This window comes from Thunnus maccoyii, chromosome 6 (genome assembly GCF_910596095.1).
Source record: "Thunnus maccoyii chromosome 6, fThuMac1.1, whole genome shotgun sequence".
NCBI lineage: Eukaryota > Metazoa > Chordata > Actinopteri > Scombriformes > Scombridae > Thunnus > Thunnus maccoyii.
In genome coordinates, this window is record NC_056538.1 from 27,447,598 (window position 1) to 27,472,543 (window position 24,946).

The 24,946-nt window shown below is 39.6% G+C and overlaps 1 protein-coding gene across 4 annotated transcripts in view; it reads right to left on the minus strand.

Moving 5' to 3' along the window:
* The window catches only part of LOC121898900 (rho GTPase-activating protein 42), a 63,056-nt gene that overhangs the window by 12,362 nt on the left and 25,748 nt on the right, over positions 1–24,946 (minus strand). For all 4 annotated transcript variants that reach the window (XM_042414412.1, XM_042414411.1, XM_042414414.1 and 1 more), the window contains exons 4-9: positions 11,327–11,398; positions 3,651–3,752; positions 3,300–3,410; positions 1,816–1,920; positions 913–1,042; positions 440–540 (exon numbers count right to left, since the gene is read on the minus strand). In XM_042414412.1, the coding sequence (XP_042270346.1) occupies positions 440–540; positions 913–1,042; positions 1,816–1,920; positions 3,300–3,410; positions 3,651–3,752; positions 11,327–11,398 (621 nt within the window). The remainder of the gene's footprint in view (positions 1–439; positions 541–912; positions 1,043–1,815; positions 1,921–3,299; positions 3,411–3,650; positions 3,753–11,326; positions 11,399–24,946) is intronic.

A 24,946-nucleotide genomic window follows, 5' to 3' on the forward strand; every position in this document is an offset into this window, starting at 1 on the left:
GAAATATGTTGATAATCTCATGTGGTTTCCACTCATTTGTACGTGTCAAAGCTTATAAATGAGGTAAAACTGTTCAGTTAATCATGTAAAAAACAAGACACCATAACTTCCTGTTTAAAGGTTATTTCATTCCTTGTCTACCAGTTTCTTCTTACTGGTGGATTTTTTCATCTTTGAACAGTTTTTTTCTGCCTTGAGTTAACAAGTCTTTTGTTTTGTTTACCAAATTTACACTTCTATCATTTTGACTTTTTCCCCCTCTGGGTTGAGACATTGTTATGAGTCTCAAAGGGTTTCTTTGTTTCACACACACACACACACACACACACACACACACACACACACACACACACACACACACACACACACACACACACACACACACACACACACACACAGACTAAACTAAACTAAAATACACTAAAACATATGAAACTACCTGTTTCCCAGCCGACTTAGTTTCAGTGTTGCTCATGGTAAAGGTCTTGCTGCCTTTCTCGTATGTGCAGTAGTGCCGTGTCCATGTGCATCCCAGAGGACCTAGGACAGATAAATAAAGAAGAAAATGGTAGTTGAGCCAAAATATTTTTCTCTGTACCACAGGCTCTTGGAAAGACTTCTGAAAATCAATTTGCAATTAAAGTGTGATAAATCAAAAGTTGTTTATTGCTGCTGATAAAAATCTACAATTTGTGGTATCCCCCTTCCTTGTTTGAGAGCACATCAAAGTGAATTGGTAAACAGGATGAAGTATGAGCTCTATGCGAGAGGATCTCCTCTGCAGAGTTCTGGGAGAACTCAAGACATGTTTATGGTGATGGATGTAAAACCATGCACTTATAAGTGAGGCAGGGGGAGGGGAGATGGCATGTGAGGGCCTGGCTGGCTGGGAGCCCAGCTAGAAATACTCACGTTTCTCCTGGACGTACAGGAAGCCTTCCATCGTCCACTGGCCTGGGGGTTTATAGTCCTGATCTGCAGACCTTATCCTCTTCATCAGCTTCTCCACTTCCTGCTTGGTGCTCACAAAGTTGTTTCGTGTCTGTGTGAAAAATGCAGGATTTGAGTATAACTGCATTGCCTGCATCAGGGAGCAGATTGAGACGTTTAAGAAATAAAGGAAAAACATCACAAAACTGACAAATAAATCATATTTGTGCAGCTACATGAGACCACTTGGGGGAGAGAATGACTAGCACACTGGCAAACCATTTGGAAATGCAGACAGAGCATCTAATTCAAATACATTAAATTTATATTGGAAACTTTTTCTTCAAGAAATCCCAAATTACAACAGAGACTCAGCTGTTAATACATCCCAGGAATCCTCTTTTCCCCAGTCAAAAAGGTCAGAATGAGGCTGTCTTATATCCCCAACTAGAGAGATGGTGAGACAGCCTCACCTTCTCCATCTATTAGAGCTCTCTGCATCTGAGGACGTGGAGAGAGGGTTACAGAGTGGAAATTGACAGGTCAATGGTGCTGACATGTTGGACCAGAAAGAAATTTGGGCCCTCAGACTGCAATTGGTGAGGTCATAGTGATGGAAGGAGGGCGCATGGCTGCAGCTGTAGTTTTACTTCCAACTCTAACTCTTTTTTTTTTTGACACGGTGCCCTTAAACATCCTGCAGTAACTTGTCTGAAACACAACACTCTGAAAATATCGATCCTCTGCGCAGCAAAGAATCTCTTTTTATCACATCGCTATCCATTTGTGAAAACTCTGCTTGTTATATTAGGGTGTGATAAGCTGCAGAATCTGATTACGTGGCTGGTTGGCTTTGTGTACAACCCCTAAGGTGTTGAGACTTACGTTCTGTAGGTTGAACTGGAGCTGCTGTTTGTACGGCTCAAATTCATGAGCCAGCTCGTATCCTTCATGGTAGAATGTAAACAAACCCTGAAGAAAGGCCAGGAGCTGGAGAAGAACATCGTTTAAGAGTGATTACAGGCTTAATAAACACTATAGAGCTACAGTGTGTGTTACTAATTCACATTGGAGAGCACATTTTAAAAACACATTGCAACATGAGATGGCCATTTTGTACAAGAGAAACAATAATCATTATTATAATCACATAATAACCCTTTGATATCTCTAAAACATGGGGAATCTAGTCTATTGAGTGTTTTTTTAAACTATGGATTTAATTATATTACTGCCATCTGAAAAGTACACAATTTACTTTAATTCTGTGCTATCAATCATATTATCAGTGTAAATGTCAAACTCTGTGGATATCCACTTTTGGAGTAAATCTATAATTACAATGTACATATTGCATTGTCAGTTAAAACTAATTAACTTCTTATTAAACAGGACTGTATTGCAGAAAAATTAATTAGCAAATCTGATGAAATTAATTATTTTCAAACTGATGCATCGAATATTGCACAAACAATGATGGACGAAAAGTTTGTGGTTCTTTTTTGTTGACAGATATTGATCTTATTTTCTGTATAACACAGAAATATCCTTGACCAGTGTGGAAAAAGCACTGGCAGTACTGCTGGAAGAAAAAAAAAAAACTGATCTCATCTGTAGCATAGTGGATCCTGCAAACATAGAGCTGCTCTCAGTCAAATCCTCAGACACAACCACTGATTTGATTTCTAGGATGAGAGCTTGGTATATCAAATGTTCAAGGATGAACCATCTTATCTGTGCCCAGATTCATCACAGGCAAGGTTGAGCCTTGTCATTTTCCCCAGCACTACCTGGGGCCTGGAGAGATTTACATTTCTGGCCTGGTTTCTGGATGAACTGCCAGTAGATGTAAACAAATGGGAGTGGGGGCTTTTAAAACAGCCACTTTGCTCCCATTTCACATTCCCAGACATTTAACACCCAGAGAAGTTAATGTTTCCTGGTAACTTTTTCACTAAAGGTGTTAGAATTGACTCCACAAATCTGTAAGGTAGGGGCTTTTATAGAGCCTTTGATTTGCACTTGCACTTTGTCTTGTTTTGTTTGACAGCAACCACTTGATCTAATTTTACCCACTAGCTTGCCCAAATGGATCGACTGTATTACAGAGAATTTGTGATGAAGATGACAAATGTTTGGAATATACACGAGAAAATACTGTATATACCTGTGAGAGATGTATAATTGCGTCTGTCTTCACTCAGGGGACGATATGACAGACGTTTAAAAAGCCACTTCCATCAGCACTTCCATTAAACTACAAATATTCCCTACTATTTTGATTATATGCCACTCAACTAATCCTTTGTCTAATGTATTCAGCACAAACTGAACACAAAAAAATACGTAAAACTGATACTTTCTCTTACCGGCTCAACAAACTCAAATTTCTTCTTTTCTTGCACTTCTTGTATCTTGAAAACATACTCAAGGGATGCATCATAAAAGAGTTGTCTCTCCTTATCAATCTGCGTGTCAGCCTAGGAATGAACAAACAAACCAGGGTTAGTGCCATAACAAAGAAGGGTCAACCCGAGAGAGCGCTGTGTGGACAGAGAGTTAATGCTTACATCACCACCTGGAAACAGTGTGTGCTTAGATAGGTAATGAACAGAGAACGGTGCACAAACAAAGTTTATTTTTAGGGCGAAACAAAGCTGACCATAGAACAGCATTATTCAAAAACCTGTTGGAGTTCAGAAAATTTGTTTTGGTTTTACCTCCTGCAGATATGCTTCCTTCTTTTTGGATGACAAGTTGAGGTGTCTCTCAAGCGTGGAATAGTATTTCTCTGTTTCCTTATCGAATTTCTTCTTCCCTTCCTAAAATGGTTCACAAGACACATAAAAGGCTTTAACATTACTAAAAATGTGAGATGTGTTCCCGTATCTCGGGGTGTGTGGTGTGACTGCCACTAGGTGGAAGTCTAACTACATTTTCACATGCCACTTTCCACATGCCATTTAAAATTCCTGTCAATAGATTATTACAGGTCATAAAAGTGGCATATGACTGCGTAATGATGAGAAGACAATGTGGACATGGTCAATAACGGACTGTGCAATATCAAAAGGGCTTCTAAGAAATATACGTTATTATTCTCATGGTGAGCTGGGGACACAAGTTCATAACACTGCAAATCATCAATAGCGTAATGGATTTGGCACTGTCACAGACAGGACCGGCTGGATGCTGTTTGCATTTTCCTTCCTTGTTATCCACCTGCAAAGACAAGTCAAGCTCTATAGTTACCAGTCCCGAGACTCAGACAGCACGTCCCACAAGACTCTGAGAAAGTAACAGGAAATGGGCTCTTCATGCCAGATGCCCATCTACATAGCATATGGACCACTACTACATTTCAACACCCCCCTCCCCAAAAAAAAAAGATCCACTTCATTGGCTTTAATCAATCCTTGCCCAAGCAGAGAGAACCTGTCTGTGTGAGGGAATTCAAGTGTCTCATCTGCAAGTCTGACCTCTAAACCAAGCTTTGCCCACTTACTGCCCATCTCGCTAAGCAAACATTCATAAAGGGGCTAGTCAAGAACAGAATAGAGGGGACGGGGAAAGTGTGAGGAAACGGCCACTGTAACCAGATCCAGCTTGTTTGTTTTCATTCCCATGGCCCTGAAATTCAGCAAGTCTAATCTACTAGCTACTGATATGACCTAGAACAGTGTTCTGCCTCAGCAACCCCCACAGCAGTTAAACACTGGAGAAATTCACCACAAGACACTGTAACCCTCCTACATAACTATTACAAGTAGAGCACAAAAATCAATAGATAATTTCATGTAGTGGCATCTTATTTCCATCTTTCTTGTCATGTCTGGCCCAGGAATGATCTTTTCAAGAGGGGGAGAGAAATCAATTGCTTATATGCCTGCTATTCAGAAATAAAGAGAAAATAAACAGGTGGAAAGCAAAATAAACATATGATTAAATATGATATCACATAGACAGGAAATAAATTTCCCTTAAGGATCAAGTGTTTTTTTATTAGAGAATAAAAAGGGAGCTGACTGTCTGCCATTGTGAGTGCTATTGACATGACATTAGTTGGTGAGCACACACACACACAACTGAAGCATACAACTGGGGAAAATAACTACTCACACTGTGCAGACACATGTACACATACACACACACTGGGGATCACATCAAATTAAGAGCTTTAGGTTTATATGAGCCCCGCAGTCACAGCAGGAATCTCCCAGCACTGCTGACTGGTGTGAGCCTGCCAGAAAACTCCTCACAAAAAAAAAAAAAAAAAAAAAAAAAAACACTCCTCCGTACGTCTGGACTAACTCTTTCACACTTACAAAGAGTGGGGAGTGACTCACAGCCGCAGTGAATCTGTGAGGCAGAGCCAGCCTGATTAAGTCACCCAAAGTGTCCTGCTTTGTTTTGATCCAGACAGGACGTGTATAAACTGGTGCTGCTGTAATGATACCCTAGCAGAACACCAGGTGTTGGTTTGTCCATGTGCTAAGCGCACACTTCTCCCCCTCTGGATATGTTTGTGCAATCAGAGTGGAATATGAGCGATTTAAATTGCAAAGACTCTCCTACAGAACGGGGGAGCAGTGCAGGCAAAAGGCTTTGAAGCCCAACACATGGTGGCAGAGGACATAGATGTGGATAGATATATTGCCTAAAGCTCACATAAGTTGGAAGTTTCTGACACACATTAATGCCAGCGCCCCAGAGTAATCAGCTGGCTGGGAATGGATAACGCCAAAGCACTTCCCAACACTCTGTGGTACACAAAACACACATGAACATACCACTTGGGAGATTTCCTCATCTGATTGCTTTGTCTGCCCTCATGAATAAATCAGATGCAGGAAGAGAATATTCTGATTCAGATTGTGTAGTGGAATTTTTGAACTGGCAAGTCTCACGTTGCCGTTAAGAGCGCTTTGATGCCAGCTGTAATATGGGTGAGTATGCTGATTGCTATTATAATGTCATAGGGAGGAAAGTGCAGAGGAAAAACTGCTGGCAGCTTTTCACCTGGTCATCAGGTGTTGTCAGTTTGCTACTGAAAGGACGTCGAGAGCAGGCACGAAGACGGCAGGAGTAATATTTGGACGCTAGCCCTACATTGCCAGTTTTGACACTGGCCCTAACGAGCCTCAGGGCCATCATTTCTGAACCTCTCATCACCATGGTAACAGATGTAAGTGGCAAAGGAGGTCGAATGTGTCTGTGTGTGTATATAGAGGAAAGAACCCCAGATATCACACACTATCACACTACACTTCTGTCCGACACCCTGGAATAATACAAACATCAATGGCTTGCAAGGCATCACATGCAGCATGTTTCACCACACGTTCATTTTAAATGGATTCTCTGAGCAGTGACATGAAAGGGAGAACTCTGCAACCTATCGCTATGAGCTCATTAGAGACAGCTAATTGGAGCAGAGGTCCAGAATGGCGATTAAATAGCAATGGCTGGGTTATTCTGATGCCCCACCACACATGAGCTGGTCTCTCTCCCACAAGGGAGGCAGACAGAACACCAGGCTTCAGCTTGAGTTCAGTTACTTTGCAGCAAAGCCGAAAATGTCTCCCTCTTTACCTGAAATCCCACTTCCTGGGGAGACATTACTGACTGCAAGAAGTTGGCCAATTAACACTAAGTAATTACAAACATCTGCTTCTGAAGATATGAAACTTCTAAATAGGCTGTATTTAGTGTGGGTGAGGCAGACTACAGAGATTTAGTTTATCAAAAATATCAGTATTAGTTAGTGCATCTGACACTGATGTATTAAATTTAAAGTAATAAAAATGAAAGTATAAATGCACCACATATACACACTTTTCTAGCGAACAGAGAACAAGTTCGGTGTAGTGTACATTCTCTCATGTCTGCACAACAGGGATATTTCCTTCGTATCTGATCTCATACTAATACTTGAGATGTGAGCAAAGCTGCAAGGAAGAAAGCTGGTATCTTCATAAGATTAATCTTCAAAAGGTTCTTTATTATTATGGTCTGGAAAAAGTCTTTTGACAAGCCCAGCATAAATACAGGTCTATACCATATCCTGTAGGGATCCCTTAGGCATTTCCCTGTCAGGATCAACTTAAACCTCGCTGTAACTTCCTAACCTGAGAGATAATGAGTGAGAAAAGTGAACTTGAATCGTCTGAAAGTTAGGAACTCCTTGTCAAGATGTATCTGATTATTATTTGTTTTGGACTGTGTCATCTGTCAGTGTAGCTGATAATAAAGGCTCCCTCAGACCACCTTAATTAGGGTCAAGGTAACAGGAAGTTATTCAGTGTCAGCACTTTTATATGGTTATTATATGGTTACTGCATCCAACTTTGCAAGGATTAGTTTGTGAACTTTGCTGGCCAGTCCTCTGTTTATTGTTAAAGATTATTATTAAGACAATTCTGCTTTATTAAACCCCAAGACGGTGAAGTCTGACAGGAAGAAATCACAGAAAGGGAATGACATGCTATGAGTCCTGTGTTCAGTGTCACTTTCAGCTCCAGAGAACAGTGAACACCGGATACAGTAAGACAACAAGCCATCGTGTCAGTTCATCCAGTGTATAGCAGATGCTGTCAAAATGTATGCAAATATAAAAAAAACCAAAAAACTATGAATTCTCTGGTTAAGAGCTGCCATGAATACCTTAATTACTTAACAGTGAGATTTGTTGTCTTTAAGAACTAATTGTTAGTTTTGACTATTATGTGAAAAGATATTAACAACTATAACAGTAGGTAATGACTTACACCACTTTTGCATTAATTATTATGCATTCATTTCAAAATAATACATGATAACAATACGTCTGACCTGCCATACTTTCAGGCCCTTTACCTTTAATTCATTTCTGGATGATATGATGTTATTGTTTGTATATAATGTAATTTAATACATATCGCTTCTGCAAAAAGCAAGAGGCTGATATATACAGTGTTGCCTTCAAACAGGTGAAGACTGACCTCTTAAGGTCTACTTTGACTCTCTCATGAAATTCTAGTGATCAGGAGAAAATGTAATTACTTTCTGAAAGATTGTTTTAATGGTATTTCTGCTTTACTGGGTAGGGCACAGTGGAAAATGATGGGACAGACATGAAAATAATGGAAAGAAATATATTTAATTTGCATTACATTATTTATGCATTTTGTTGTGTCTGCAGTGCTGTCATCTCACTGTTATTAGGTGAAATGTTTTGCCTTTTTTTTTTTTTTTGGTCTTATTTATTAATCGAAAATATAGTAACTGAAAATCTGCAAAGTTGTTTACCCAACACAATTTGCACATATCCAGGACATTGCTTCCACCCTTGATCATCTGACGTTTAAAGTGGCCGGATTTCAGTGAAGCTGTAATAAGTGTGCTGTGTTGTGCAGTGGGCAACCATGATCAGAGCCACTGATGCATAAACAGTGAATGGTTTAGTGCTCAAATAATTTGTTGATCGACTAAAAATACTTGACTAAAGCCACTATGAGTGGGATTTGAATATTTCTTCCTTCAGGCGTAATCTGCTGGTACCACTAAGACTGACTCTGTGGAAGATATCAGTGCACACCACTAGCACACAATAACGATAACACAATATGATCATATCATCATAATTTGCCTCCACTACAGCTGATTAAAAATTGCTTTTACCCAACCCCCAATTTCCAAGTGTTTTTTTTTGCAATATAATTCAAGACAGATATGTAGAACAAAAGGCTTACAGTCATGTGCATAAGACTATAAAAGACTATAAAAATACACATATTTGTATGATTGAAAAGTTTTAGGACAGCCCACAGCTGGCGAGCATATCCCCAAACCACTTTTAACCGGATCTCTGCACTCCACAGTCTTGGTTAGCATATTTTGGGATTTCATAGCATGAATGCAAATGTCACTTCCGCCTCTGGAGACCCTAGCTAGCCAAGAATCATCTGATGTCTGCGCACCCTCTGTAGGATGAGGACAGCTCAAATTATCGATGGCCATCTGACTCCCATCTGGGTCTGTTTGCACTAATTTTTCACACTCAGCTAGTGGGGGACCCCTACGGTGCCCCTAATGTTGAAGACCCTTGAAGGGAATATGATATTTTCAAAATTTCAGAGAGCAGGAATGCCACCCACGAGTTAGACACCCCCTGGTGTTGTCTTGAAAAAGTGTCCCTGGGGTCTGTTTAAATTTCAAGGCTTTAAAAAAATCACACACATACACACAAATTGTGTAGACCCACCTTAAGGCAGATTACCTCCAATAGATCTCAGCTTGTGAAAAAAAATCATACATGTAACCCTTAGAATAGCAAGTCTATGTGAGGGTTCAGACCTAAGGTTGAGGTCCAAGTTGTAGGAGATCAGTTAGCAATTTAGTGGATGCACAGAGGAGCTGACTGTGTTGGCACAACAACACAATACATATATACACTGAAACCAGAACAGTCATTATTTCACTTCTGAAATTATTGCTCTTTGCCTGGGAGATAAACAACTTTTAGCTCAAAATAATGTATCTGAAACTGAAAAAAAGAAGTGCAACATAATTTCAGTTCTACATCTTGGTTTGGCAGCCAGTACATATGGTAGCTCCATGTTCCAGTCAAAATACACGATTGTTTGAGTCCTCATGGCTTTCTTGACGTGTTAAGTTTGATGGGTTTTATTCCAAAACATTTGGTTTAGCCTTGTGTGAAGCAGACTGTGCCTAATATGTCCTGTAGTGCTGCAGTCAATCTGCTAGTGTGTTATGGCCATGGAAGTGTTGTGCTTGTGCCTAAGAAGCTGATACACTGGTACGTAACCTCAGCGGGATTACTCGCAGAATACCCAAATAAGGCAAGAGCTCCCCGTTTGTCCATCTGACGTTCTCAGACATGAAGCGCAGGAACTGGAAGGGTCAGACAGCCCGCAGATCTCTCCAGATTCTCGGAACAGTGGAAAGTTGTTCAGCCACTCGTGATGTCTGCCTTTTATCTCACTCTAGTTGGACTAATGTTTAGCGGGGGAAGGGCTATAGTAGGAGAGAGCCATTAGGAGGAAGTGGTCGGAGGAAATAAGAGGTAGTGGGAGTGACGGGGGCTGTGGCTTTTAAGAAACCATTTTATAAACATGGAGAGTCGGTGCAATAACACTGAGAACTATGATAGGGAGAGAGTGAGAGAAAGAGATGGAAGCAAAATGTGCTATGTCATTACGGTAGATACATGTGATGGCCAAGACATGAAGCGACAATGGTTATTTAGTCTGGCGAGTAAAGAGGAGAGTGATTGATGGTCACACTTCAGCACTACGAAGAGAAATAGTTCCCTCACACTGCAGGTTGGCTTGTGAGCATGCCAATGAAATACAGTAAAATGACAACTTTTTTCACACCAGTGGCTTTCAAGTCATGTAAAATATATCAAGATGAGAGTCTGACTTTGAGGCTGCAATGTCCCTCACAGGGGTTAGAGCTATGTAAAGATGTGCAAATGATTCAAAGAGTCCAGTGAGGAGTTAGAAATAGACTCTGAAACTCAGCGGGAGATCTGTGTGAAGGCTCAAGTTCTACCAGCTTGTTCATGTGTGATCTCACCAAGGGAATGACCACAAACAAGCTGCAGTACTTTCATTTTATGCCTTTGCGTTGGCTGGGAATGAAAGTATGGCTTGTAGCAACAAACCCACACTAGTCTTTGCAGTCAACTTCAGTTTCAACAACATATCACTGTGGAACCAGGATGCCTTCAAGCAACACTCGGCAGAACCCCCACTGTTATCAATCCTCTACGTCCAATAGGTTGGAGAGGAATGCATTACATGTAACAAGACTACAGTAATCTGATTACAAAAATGGTGAATACAATATATTGGATATTGTAAATTTATAGTAATCAGGTAATAAATGCGTTAAAAAAAAACACCTTGCTGTTTGATCATGCAGAAATATCTTTGAAGGAAGAACAGCATGCAGACTGCGAGACCGAAACCTGTGACAAGGTCTTTGCACTTTTTTTTTTAGCACCTAATATGTGATCTGTACATATTGTCAATTATTTTTGACAATAACATCAATCTCTATTTGTCTGTCAAAGACATATACTTGTTTAGTCCAATATGCCATCTTTAACTATATAAACTAAAAACATAAACTAGCCACTTTAGAACTGATATTTTCAACTCAAAGTTTTAATATATTATAATACCAAACTTGAAAACTGACATCCTCTTTTATACCTCCAATCAGTCTGAGAGAGCTTCTTCTCTTAGCAGTGTCACCTTTTACCTTTAATTAGTGATTTCCATACTGTAGCGGAGATGAAGGGGGTGAGGAGAAGAGGCGAAGGGTGTCAGTACACATGAGATATCCTCTATTGTTCAGTTGCTAATTGTGCATGTAGGTGGTCTCTTACCTTCGCAGCACCGATTTGCTCCTTCCGAAATTTTTCCAAGGGAGTGATCAAAACATCATCTGCATTCTGAATCTGAAACGGAAAAATAAAGAAAAATACAGAGACAGATGTCAAAATGACCGATGTGATCTGACTGTTACCTTCTGAATAATTTATAATGACTATTAGAAGGGAAAATGTCACAAAAACCTTTAATTTAGTAGTCATTCAGTTGTATTACAATGCTCTTGCTTTACAAATGTGCCTCAAAGTGTATGACACACAGGAAATTATAGCACTGAGAATTATCCAGTTTAAGTCAAATACAGATACAATGAGTCCAAACACAAGTGGAGGATAGAGCAATCATATTCATTAATATCTCTTAAGCCAGTGACAATGAACAATGCTTTACTATGAGATACCCAAAATGACTACAGCAGACATAAGAGATAGAGCACTCAACAATGGCCCTGCTAGATAGAAGAAAATGGAGCCTTTTTATGTGAGCTGTGAAGCACCAGCATTGTCAAACCTTGCTGAAATATGACACAGCATGGTAGATGAGGGAGCTTTACAGCTACAGTCTGCAATGCATTTAAATTTTTTGAGGTATGTCTCCACATATCAGTGACCTCTCCTGCGTCATGGCCGCAGTAAAAGGTCTCACCTGGAGCCTCTACCTCCTCATTCCAGACAGAAACAGATAAGGTGAGATATATCGTGCCAATTACAGTCTACGCTCAATCCTTGCAGGTGAGTGTTTCGGAAAGGTGCCATTAAGGTGCTTCTGAATTTCCCGTAGATGGGCTTTCATCCACCGAGATCAGATGACATCAGACCGGTGGGGTCGAAACTATGGGAGGCACTGTCACAAATGACATGGCTCTTAGGTTGATTTAAGGTGTTATTCTGTGTGGTGAGTGTATGTGATAAACTAAGGGCTGAGCTCTATAATACATTTATGATACCAGCACTAATTTAGAGGTGTCGGCTGAGATGGACTATCAGCTCCTCAGCCACAGTCCTCTGAACACACATCGTCTCGGGATAGAGTTTTTGTTTTGAACCATTAATCACGCCGCATTTTCATTGTCCCAAAATAACCCTGTCAGCTCCATCACCCAACCAGAACGAGTGACTTCAAAAGAAACACAATCTCTCTGAGCCCGCAATCTTTACTTCTCTTTTTATATGTGCACTACTGTGGGATGTTGCAAGCTTGTAGTGTAAATTTGTAGCTTTGTTGTAATAATGTTATTCAGTTACACTGTGGTCCTTGAACTATAGACAGGCTTTTCACATTTGAAATTATGATCTTATACAGTTTAAGGTTATATACATGATTTTATACATGCCATGGACACTACATTTTTCTGTCATTGCACTGTACAAACTGCATACATTTTACACTGCAAAAGCAAGTAAATCATATTGAAATGATTAACTGATTAGTTTATTTTTTATAATTGTCATTAATCTGGTACACATACCAAAAAATTAGCTGAGTAAAGCTTCTCAGATGCAAAAAATTATCTGGCTTGCTTAGTTTCACATCAAAATAATCACTGGACTGGAGCACCCCGGTAGCCGAATGGTTACAGTGCTTGCTACATAACTGCAACTCAACTTTTACCCTTGTTGCAAAAGGCAAAAATGCCCCCCCCAAAAAATATATCTAACAGAATCATTGGACTGATGGAAAAAATAATCTATAAACACCCATTAGTAACAGCACTACAGGTAAAAGTGTTAACAGGAAGAAATATCTGAAGACTGTGGGTCTTCAGTGACACATTGGTTTGACACTCTTTCTCTGCAGCAGGTGTGACTTTTTTGGTTGTGGGTCACATAGAGAAAAACATAAGGAGTCACGGACCAAACGATATTAAGTGCAGCTATTTTCAACTGGTTACACTTAAAGAAAAACTGTGTTTTTAGAGCAGAACAGTAACCCCTGTGCCATCAAAAATTCATTTTCTATCAAAATAACTGTACCACACTACTGAAGAGTTTAACTGTTGACATTACAGTAGTTTACCGATGTGCTCACATATTACAGTAGGCATTTCTGTATCTTAAATTTAATTTAAATGAATACAAGAAAACTCTTTAAAACTCTCATTCAATAAGCAGTGCAATATAAAAAACTAGGTGCAAAATAAGAACAGGAGAAACGATCAAGGCAGTCTCCAACATTCCTCCACAACTCTCAGGGAATACAGTTCATGGCCCAAGTGTTCACCTTAATGATTATAATGCAGTGTGTAAATCTGTAGACAGGCTATTGAAGTTAAAAGAGTCAGAACATGCAGAAATGGTCAATTATTGGTTTCTGTGCCAAGAGGTTAAAGCGGTGATAATATCACCAAAATTCAGTATAAAAGGTGTTCAAAAAACAGGGCAAAATAAAAGGCTGGGTAAAAAATAAGAGCAGGAGAAAAGATCAAGGAAGGGACAAGGCAGTCTCCAAAATTCCTTCACAACTCTCCAGCAGCCCTGAGCGTCTCTTTCTTGCAAGTATTCAGACTGGTCCATCAGGTAATTCTTGAGAATAAGTCTTTTAGGATGCTGAAGGGGCAAAAAAAAGACAGAATATATATCGTTACAGAGGTTCTAATATTCACAATGATAGAAACAGAGTGTGTGTATGTGTGTGTGTATGTTTCATGAAGGTATTGCAGGTGGTCCATGAGTTCAGTAATATAATTGTAAACAATGTAGAAAAACCATGTTTAAACAGAAAGGGGGGGGGGGGGGGGGGGGTAAGTAAACTGTATTACAGGATAAGCTTGTAATGTAGCCTATGTAAATAAAGTAAATGGGCTTATTAGCGCATCAATTTGGTAACTGTTTGTTAGATATTGTTTTATTAAATTTTATTGAATACATTTATTAATTAACTGAGGTTGTCAACACATCAAATACTAACTGCGTCATACATTTTTAACTCACCAATGATGGGAACAGCAGCTCACTCAATGGGAGCGGTAATGTTGTGCCTTGGACTGAAGAATAGCTGGCACGTACAGGAACAAGCCTTGTTGTTGAGATGCAAAGAACGTCGCACAGATGGCTGTCGGTCAACTTGGTTCTCAGTTGGCTTTTGTCCAGTCATCAGAGAAAAGATTTGCTCGTGTGGCACCTCATGAGAAGAAACCTGGGGTCCGTTTCACAAAGCAGGTTTAGTGAAAACTCAGGGTCTGTTAACCCTGAAATGAGGGAAACTCTGAGTTTTCCGTTTCAAAAAGGGAGGTAACTCAAACCAGAGAAAGAGGGATAACTCTAGCCTGTTTCACAGAGAGGGGTAACTTAAGCTCTCGGTCAGTTACCGTAGTAACAGACTCTATGAACCTAACCTGGTCGGGACCAGGTTTTTCTCAATGAACCTCGAGTTTCTCTCAGTCTCCGCCCTCTTTCAGAGCCACACACTCCATTTGATTTCCTCATTCATTCAGTCAGCAGGCGAGTTTTGGCGTAGCCTAGTTCTGCCGTCTGTCATTTAAAAAAATCATTTAAAAAAATCAGAGTCAGTATATTAGAAGTCCATTAGGCACAGTAGGTGGCGACTTTTTCACTAACATGGCATGTCCTTTTGATAACGATCCCGTGGATGAAGGTGCAGCATTACTGCGCAGAGAATTAAATATTCGTTGAGAGATGGTTATCAGACCACGCATAGATGTTCTAGCATTTCCAGACAATTATCTTTTTAAGCGGTACCGTTTCACGTCACAGTCCATCATCTACATACACAACCTAATCCGTCCTTACATTTGCAACATTACTAATCGTAATCAATTCTCTCACATCCCAGCAGATATTGCATGTTGCGCTGCGTTTCTTTGCAAACGGAAGTTTTTTGTACAGTGTCGGGGCCAGCCACTGGCCTTCCTAAATTCTGGCTTAGGGCCAGCTCCTCTGCCTCCGTTAGAGGTGGCGGTGCTGGACCACCACCCGTTTTACGGACATCTGCCTTCTTTCTGTTGGCTGAGTAGAAGTCTGTGTTAATTTAAATAGGATTAATTATTTAACAGAACATGATGTAGATGAGAAGACATTTATGTGTGTGAAACCAGCATTATGTTGGGGATAAAACAACTGCACAGTCAAACAGCCACTTAATATTTACTTTACAATGTAAAACATGATCAAAGTGAGGTACCCCCATGAGATTATGCCGAGGTCTCACCTGTTTGAACAATGTTTTTATATTTTATCCTAAACTGCTGCCAAGTGCGCTTCTCCCTCGCGGGATTGGACCTAAATAAAATAAATTAATAGGCGACCAATCAAGCAGTTTTCCTCTGTAATATTATTGTGATTGCAAAGGACTACATTTAAACTTAGGCATTGACCCGAGCAGCGATGTTCTCCCACGCCGTCTCCCTCTCTTTTGCAGCTGCAGCGGTGTTGCACTTCTTTTTGAAAACATGTTCAAACTCGCCGTATTATCGCATTAAGATTTCTAATTCTGGTGGGGCGAAAAACGCAGCCCTCCTCTTCCCCGTTGCCATGGTGACTCGTTGAATCGGGGCTCCATTGATGCTGGCTTTTTATAGTTGTGGTGCACGCGCTTAACTCCAGGTGAAACTACTCCGAGTTGAATAAACTGACTCAAATCAGCTGTTCTGGAACCGGAAACTCAGAGTTTCTTATCTCAGAGTAGATCAACTCAGAGTTCAGGATTAGACTCAGAGTTTGTTGAACCTGCTTTGTGAAACGGACCCCTGGCCTTTTCCAAACTCGGATAGAACTCTGGTAGGGGGAGAGAGGCTGATGTCGACTCTTCAGAGAATCGTCGAATTGAATCTCAGTAACCTCCAATTGCATACTCTCATCGACTTCTGCTGCATCAATGGAGGATGGGGTTGTGAAGAGCTTGATGTCTTTCTCAATGTCAGCAAAGTCTTGGAAGCGCTAAGTGAATTCTGTCAGAAGAGATGTGATCACTGACACATATTTCACCTCTTTAGTAGAAAGGCTGGCATTGGAGAAGACAGCCTTAAGTTCCAACAGTGTGGGGAAGTGTTCCACATTGAAGTTTTGTAGTTGTGTCTCGAAGAGATGGAACTTCACACGGAAAGCTTTCAGGTGTGTGTAAAGTTGAGGCATGAGCTGATCTTTGCCTTGCAGGCTCTTGTTCAGTGTGTTTACTTGGCTTGTCAGATCAACTACAAAAGCCAGGTCTGCCAACCATAGAGGGTCACTCAGTTCATGAGGAGGTCTTTCTCCCTCACAAACTGGTCAATTTCACATCTCAGGGAATAAAACCACTGCTGTGACCGAGCCATCACACATCTGAGTCCTGGATTACGTCTTTATATTCAGCATTAACTTCAAATAGGAAAGCCTAGAATTCCCTGTGATTGAGCGCTTGTGCTCAAATTAAGTTGATAGTTTTCACCACAATGTTCATCACATCACTGAGCTGGACTGCCTCGGCACTGAGTGCCTCTTGGTGGATAATACAGTGCATTTTAATAGCCTCAACTTCATTGTTGTGAACCTTCCTTCACACCACAGACGCCATCCCATCCCGCTTGCCTGTCATTGCTGGAGCCGATCTGTTTTAACTTCACACAGCTTCTCCCACGGCAGTTTCATGTCATCCATCGCAGTAGATACAGCTTCAAAAATGTCCATACCCATTTGCGGTGCCCTTCAGAGTTCTAAGATCAGGCAGCCCCATCGGTGATGCAAAAGTTATAGTCAACTCCCTGCAAAAAATTAACTGCTGGGCTGTGTCCGTAGCATCTGTGCTCTTGTCACATGCACACATGCAATTGAGTAAAAGTCAAATGCACTAGCTTTGCCTGACGCTGGCTGTTTTAAGTTAGCTAACAGGTCTTTGTCTCATCGGGCAACTGTTTTTCTAGACATACTGATGTTGAATTCTCTGGGAATATTATCCCAGCAACTTTAGTGAGGCACTCTTTAATAAAGCTACCTTGTAGCTAGCCATCATGACATTTTCCTGTACTTTGTTAGCATGAAAAAACTACTGCTGTTAAGCTAACAGGCTAGCTGTCAGTTTTTTAACTTTCTGCTCTCGCTCTGTGCCGATAAACGAAGTGTAGGACTGATGTTTCATTTAATAGTGTCTTCAAACATTATAATCTTTCATCAAATCAAACAAACACACTTACAAAAAGATGATTAAGAAGAACAATTGGAATAAATAAAGATTGTGCTCAAATTGGGAAGCTATCAAGTGCACAAATACTTAGCATTAGCTTTAGTATTTATTTGCAATTGCATATTATCTATGTGAATATATATACAAAAATCACTTCACATACATAACCCCTCCAAACCTGTGATATGGTCAATTACTAGATGGGGTTTGAAATCATAGGAAAGCATACGGAAGTCTGTACTTCTTTAAGATAAACCAAGGAAATCTGGTTACAAGTGACACTCCATTAGGGGTGTAGAGGACATTTGACGGTCATCAAATCTAGCTGTTATAATCCTCCAATGATCGTGTTATCTACTGTATCAACATTGAGAATTATACTACTCCGCGAGTGTGATAATGTCATTTCCTCTGTCTTATCTCCCATGCTTTCAGTCTAATCGAGCTTGCAGTATTGCCGAGCTTTAGATGTTGATCCCTAATATCATTAGCTTTTTTTTCATTTTCAGTTAAATGGACAGGACAATTAAATATACAGCACTATAAGCTTTTGAGATTATGTTCTAATGTTCAGAATTTAATGAAAGCAAGAAAAAAAAATCTTGTCCTTTTGTGGATTTCTATAGAGTTGAATTTATTCTGCACATCACTGGTGTCTGCAACCTGACTGTGAACATACCAGGCAGACAGATTATGTAAATAATTTTCTGAGAACAACATTTGGATATTTTAGCACAGAGTTAAGCTTTGATTTACACATTTACACATAGAATAAGCACAAATCTAATTGTTTCCTATTGTCCATTTCTAAAGAAATAACAGTGCAGCACAAGTAGTGCCAATTGGCACATATTAAATGCAAACCAATTCAGAATGCAGACAAAAGAAATTATAATCAGCATATCAAGATTTTAATGCTCAAATTTCAAATCAATTTTTGATTATTAATTTCCAATAAGCTAATTCAGATGTTTATACTTGCAAGAGGCCAACTTATTTAATACTCAATGGATTACTTTCAAACTGGCATTGTGCCGAATGCCCTCAGCAACAGCCTCTCTCAACAGGATTAAATCCACATGAGCGAGCACAGTGTGATGCTTGAAAGGATGCAATAGCACTAAGCAATTTCATTACCGGATAGGGGGAGGAATGTCAATGTGCTGTATTTCACTTGCTCCTGCTTTTACCAGTCCAAATATCAAGCGGATCAAAAGTGTTGCTCTGAGGTTAATTCCCAGAGACAGATCAGAATACCACCAAGGGCTGACCAAATTAAATAGTACAAAGTGTACAAATTGCAATTTGTCTTCGACACCTGTCAAAAAATATCTCTACAATTTATATAAATGAGAATATCTACACTAAATAGTTTGGAAACACGATTAGTCGTCTCTGCTTCATTCATTTATATACCCATAAAACACCCTGAAAGATATTACACCTTTTTTCACAACTTTTCCAACACATACACTCGTGTGTTATCATTCTGACAATATCTCTTCACAGTGTGCATACACAAGCATAAATCAGAGAAGACCCTATAGGTAACCATCCCCCAGGTCAGCTCTTGTTAGTATAGCACTCACTCATCAGGTTTACTTCACAAGCTCACAAAACACTGCTGGAACACATTTCTTGACAAATTTACATTCTGCAAACATTCATGCAGAGTACTGTGTTTCAGATCTATCGGATGGATACTGAATACATGCTGTAGGTTGACTATGTCACATCCATTCCTGGGAATCTGTTTGTGTACTTCTGTTCTTATATGCCTGTAGGTTATAATCATTGTAGCATTTAACTGTGAATTGCTCTGTCTCACTGGTTGCAGTATGTAAGTCTATAACTGCGTCGTAAATAACATTTATAGGCTTTTTGCCTGTTCTGTTGTGACAATGTCCTCACAATGAAAAGGCAACTTAATACACCTAAAGCCCTGTTTCTTTGCTGTAAATCAACAGAATCTCTCTGTACATGAATACCCACAAATGCACACATAACATATACTCACACCAGTTCTGCCATTTTTGCCATATGAGGAGGCGTAATAAAAGCTTGCTTGGTCACCATGTTGCACTATCATTCAAATGAAAAAGCATACATTTGTTTGTTTTTAGCAATTTCACTTTCACATACGATATTCAAGCAAACATGGCTCCAGGCAGAGAAAAGAGTTCAGGAGAAAGGCAACTGGGCTTTGACAAGAGGGTGTTTTATCAGGCTGTGCTTGCCAATTAAAATCTGCTAACTATGACAATTTCATAAAAACCTCTGACAAAAACAAGGCACTGACATTTTTAGATCTGAAGAGAAAAACATTAAGAATTGCCTAATGGTAATTTACATGAGGCATGATAATTTCAATATATCCTATTATTTTCTATGTACAGCACAGACATGTTATGCATTATTATTGACAACCATCTTCAGGCGGGCTTTTGGCCAGTATTGATTTGTTTAGTGTCTGTTGGGCACAAGCAAATTGACTAAATGAAGTGTTGAGCAGTCAAGAGGGGACAAAACAACAACATTTCGCTTCAGCAGAGACAAATCTAGAATTTCTTAAAGTACAAGTCTGATGTTTAACAAAATATTGATTTCAGCACAGTAGAAGAGAAGTTTCCAGTTTGATTTAAGGGTAAAAGTTCTTGTCATGTAATTCTTTCCATCTGTTTAAAATGAATGATGGATAATCTCGCCAAAGGTTGTCTCTCCACCTTGAGACCATGAGGAGGTCTCTGGGTGATAAATATTAATTTATTGATTCAACTATGCATCCTGAAAGAGGCCTGCGTTCTTGGAAGGATTACATTTTCCCGTTAGGTCCTTACCTTAGTTAAGCTGTTGTGTGTGAATGATCGACTTAAGCCTTTGAGACTGAAATGCAGCTGATCCGAATGTACAACTGTGTCAATTTATTAAGCGTGAATTCCAGCACTGAAACGTTACCACATGTAGCCGAGGAATGTTAATAAGTGCTGCCGGTAGAGCTTCTGAGTGGGATAACATGGGTGTGCTTTTCCTTCTGTGAAAAAAGGCTGTCTGAGTGCCCAACATCTGCACTTCTTTGTCTTGAGTTGTATTCCAGTTAATGGTAGCCAGCAGCATCAAATAAAAATATCAGCAACACTCGCACCAATAACCACAATGACAGCAGTAGCAACCAAACGGAATTAGCCTAACTCATTACAGTAGGTGTAAGCAAAGCCCCCACAACCTAATTAATGTGTTAAATGCATAATAAACATTATTGCCCTCATCATCATGACAGAATAAAATGTTCCATTTCATGCTGACGGTGTGATATGACCTTTATTAAAAGAGGGAGTGCAATAACAGTGCATTTCAGGCACTTCTGTCTGCGGATTGTTTTGGAGGGGAGGTGTGTGCGCGTGATTGTGTGTGTGTGTGTGCGTGGCAGGGAGTAACAATCTCATTGCAGGGCTAAATCTTTATCTGGTGCAGCACTGGCACCTGCAACAAGCTGAAAAGTCATCCTCCCCTAACTTTTATGAGCTATGAAATAAAAAACAAACCTTCTGCAGACAGAGTCACAGAACAGTGTGAGATCAGATGTGACACATTTGCCCTACACATTTCATCGGAGAGTAAGCTGTTAAGCAGGGATATGAAGCAGGCACGGAAAATGGAGACAGTATAGCTGGTTTGTGGGTCCCATGAGGATTTTCTGTTGTTTGTGTTAAGTACAGTTTGGTTGCCTGTGATATACTGTTTTGCTTGTTGAATCCAGACTTTGAAGGCTGCTGTAGAGTTGTTGTTTATGTATGTTTATCCTTAAGCATTAAACTACTCTCTCCAAATGGAGAGCCATGGTATTAAAATGTGTGATCTGCATTATTTCGCAACACAAAATTGGAGTGTTTTGAGTGTTAAGATGATTAAATATTAAAAATTATAATTTTGTGTTTGTCGACTGGTTTTCCCTTAAGAGCATCAGGAAACATGTTTTCATTATTTATTAATTATCAATTAGAATTAGCTGATGTCTTAGGCTAGTCTCCTATCTTCTGAGAAAGAGATAACCATAATCATAACCATTTTGAACATACATTTATGTTATCTGATGGTTAGAACAGAAAAGGTTAACGTTTGAAACACCTCACATTAAGTATGAACTCTGCAGGGTGAAATGACAAGCTTGAGTAATTTAAAAATAGCGTTAATATTTATTTACTCATGATACCGGTGTGTCAAAACAGGAGGCTTTGCTGTCACTCAGGTGTGTGAGCGGAACAGATGATGTGGAAGAGCCGGTGCAAAAAGTACAGCTGTCCCGACACTGCGGTCCCAATGCACTGAGACTAAACATTTACAACACCGACCCAACTGTCAAACATGTGTCAAAAATGCGGGTAGCTGTCAGGAAGTTAGTAAAGCTGGCAGGTGGAGTTTACCGAGAATCCAGAGTGAGCATGATAATTTGTCAGCTGAAGTAACATAAATATTCAAGTGCCATATTTCATGTATTAATTAATATATTTATAGGGAACCTTCAGACTGATATATTGGAACATAAAAAAAAATCTCGTCTCGGAGAGGTACTTCAGCACGCCCGGCTCTGTCGGATCCAGTTCCTCTTTACCGAAGACGAGCGACATTATGTCAGCAAACAGCTCTTCTGGTGACTGCCTAAATACCTCCTTTGCTCTCCACACTTTCCAAGAAACAGCTGTCTCCAGACTGACTGTTTGCATCAGAAGTAAAAATGCTTTCCATCAGAGGAATCTGTGACCCTACCATACTGAAGTGACACATAACAAGCACAAAGTATAAAGACAGCGAGAGCAGCGGGAAGGAAAGGAATCTCTGCAATGCAGCATGAACAGGATTTTAAAACGGTGACATTCATCAGCTTCTATGATATTTGTGCTCCAGGTTTATCTCAACCAACACACATGATCTGGAGACACACCTGGAACACAGCAGGTCAATGTTGCTTTGCTTTGTTGAAATAATGCTTTGGCAGGAAACCTGTAAGATAGAAGGTGTTTTTATTCTTTGCTTGGATTTTTTTTCATTTTTAATAGATGAGTGAAAATAAAGTGAGATTCAGACACAAATTAGATCAACATAAAGATCGGATAAATAGATAAAACCACTTTGCTCAACCCTTCAATAAGCTGCTACAGTAAGAAACCATTAGCCTAAAATCACAACAACCGCACAGTTAAGAAATGGATCACATTACGCCGACTTTCAGTTTAGATCTTGCATCCCAGAAAAAATAGTACTGTAATCATGGCTATATATATTATTGTTACATGAGCAGTCTGTGGTTTAAAGTCTGGGTAAAGCAATAATAAATATATGTTCAGAGTTTGTCACAACACAGAAAAATGTGTAATTAACCACCCAGCCAAAATCGAATGATTAAAAAAGTAAGTATATAAATTATAAATATATAAATTAAGTTTCAAAATGAGTCAGCAACGCTCGTACTAAACTCCCATATAAAAATACACAATTTCAAATAGAGCCTTGTCTGTGGGTGTAAGGCAAGCAACATGGGTGATATTTTAAAAATAAATGATGTTAGGAGCCACTGTTTAATTCAGCACATATTGTGTACGTGAATGTGTCATTGTGGGTGTATGTGATGTGCTATTGTGTGTAGCTTTGTATTTTTGTATTATTTGTCCTGTGTGTTTTTTGCTTTGTACTGTTTGTTATTGTTCTGTTATATGTTTTAATCGTGACTGCAGATGAAAGTTAGCTATAAGCTAACTCTGGTACAGTAAATCAAATAGTAACATTTATGTTAAACACTGTGACATGATCCCAATAAATAACTTAAATGACTAGTTAACAAGCGATCCATCACCAATCATCGTTACGTTAAATCGCCTTTTTTTCAATGGAGCTCGGTGCACTTAACGTTACTCACTTCTCTTCTGGAAAGTCCTTGGTGGCTTCACTGTGGCTAAAGGAGCAACTGCCTCTAACAGCATGCTTTTTGGTGAAGTGCTGCCTGGCAAATGCTCTCCCTCCGGCTGGGGACAGCTGGTGCTGAAGCCGGAGCCGCTGGCAGCTCCACCCATCAACAGACTCTTCAGTCGGGTTTAAAATAACTCCTCGGGCGCTAACATTGACCGAAAATGGCCCCGTTCACCAGTAACAGCGGATTATCCGAAGTGAATCCCAGTTGTCTTTTTATGTTTATACAACTTTCTGTTGTAAAAATAGTAACTATGAGTACGTGCGCTCTAGTGTTTATATATTGGGGGAGGGGTCATGCTAGTAACCCCTCTACATCATCAAGCCACCGTTTCAGACCCGCCCAAAAAATGTTGAACACAGAAATGGTGAAAAACAGTTTAACGCTCTAACTCCACAATTCAGTGCTACATACAGAAGCTCACAGTCTTTTCACATGTTTTCAGCAATTATTCTCTAACATGTTTAATGTGTTTAAAAACAAATCTCTGATTTTCCTTTACACAGACTTTAATATTTGGACTTTGAGTATACAGTATATGCATTACTGAGGTGAAAAGTGATATTCACACAGTGATATCCTGGCTCAGGTTAACTGAGGCTCATTTTAGCTGTGGGGTGGATGGCACAGAGGTTTAATACTGTCTGTTCCAAATACTCTTCAGTCTTTCATTAAACAAGCCACCATGGATATCAGTGAGAACAATGACTGCCTTTATTTTACACTGTTGTTTCAGGGTCAACGGGACATTCCTCAGTTCACAGGCCAGCACACAAGGTACCCACAGAGCTGAGTTACTGTACTGTTAAATCCTAAGAAAACAGCAGCAGCATATGCCTCACTCCACACAGAGACACACTTTAAACCATTTGGTTTCAGTTCTGTGGCATAGACAAATTATGTGTAATTGTATGTGTTTAAAGGCTGTTGAAGAAAATGTAAACCAAAGGAAAATGCTCAACATGGGAAATAAATGCAACGCAGTGCAGCAAATCAGCACTTAAGGGAGCATGAGGATTTTTGTTGTTCATCTCATAGAAGAGCAGAAAAAGGAGAACAGAATTACAACATGCATCTCACACTGAGAGCAAAATAAGGATGCTACAGCTTGTTGAATACAGCCATACTGTCTAAGATTTGAGCAATAGCTCTAAAGAACAGAGGGACTGTCATACATTCTCAGCTTTTTACTCTAATTCAAAACCTACATAAGGAAAAACTGCACCCTAAATAGGGGTTTCATGTCATTAGATTCATTAATGAGCTGAGAGTGCATTGAACATTGAATATGTCTTTAGTTTTTTCTCAATCTGTCATACATGACCAGGTCCTTCAGCAATTTTTAGATGTTTGTTTGAAAATCAATTTTGAACTTGCCATAAGAATTTGGTGGTGGTTTTTCTTCATAAATTTCCTATATATATATATATATATATATATATACACAGACACACAATAAGTCTACTATTGACCTACAATAGATAAGAACTATTATAGAGAATGAATTGTTCCTGTTCCTCACACACGGGAACTTGTTATG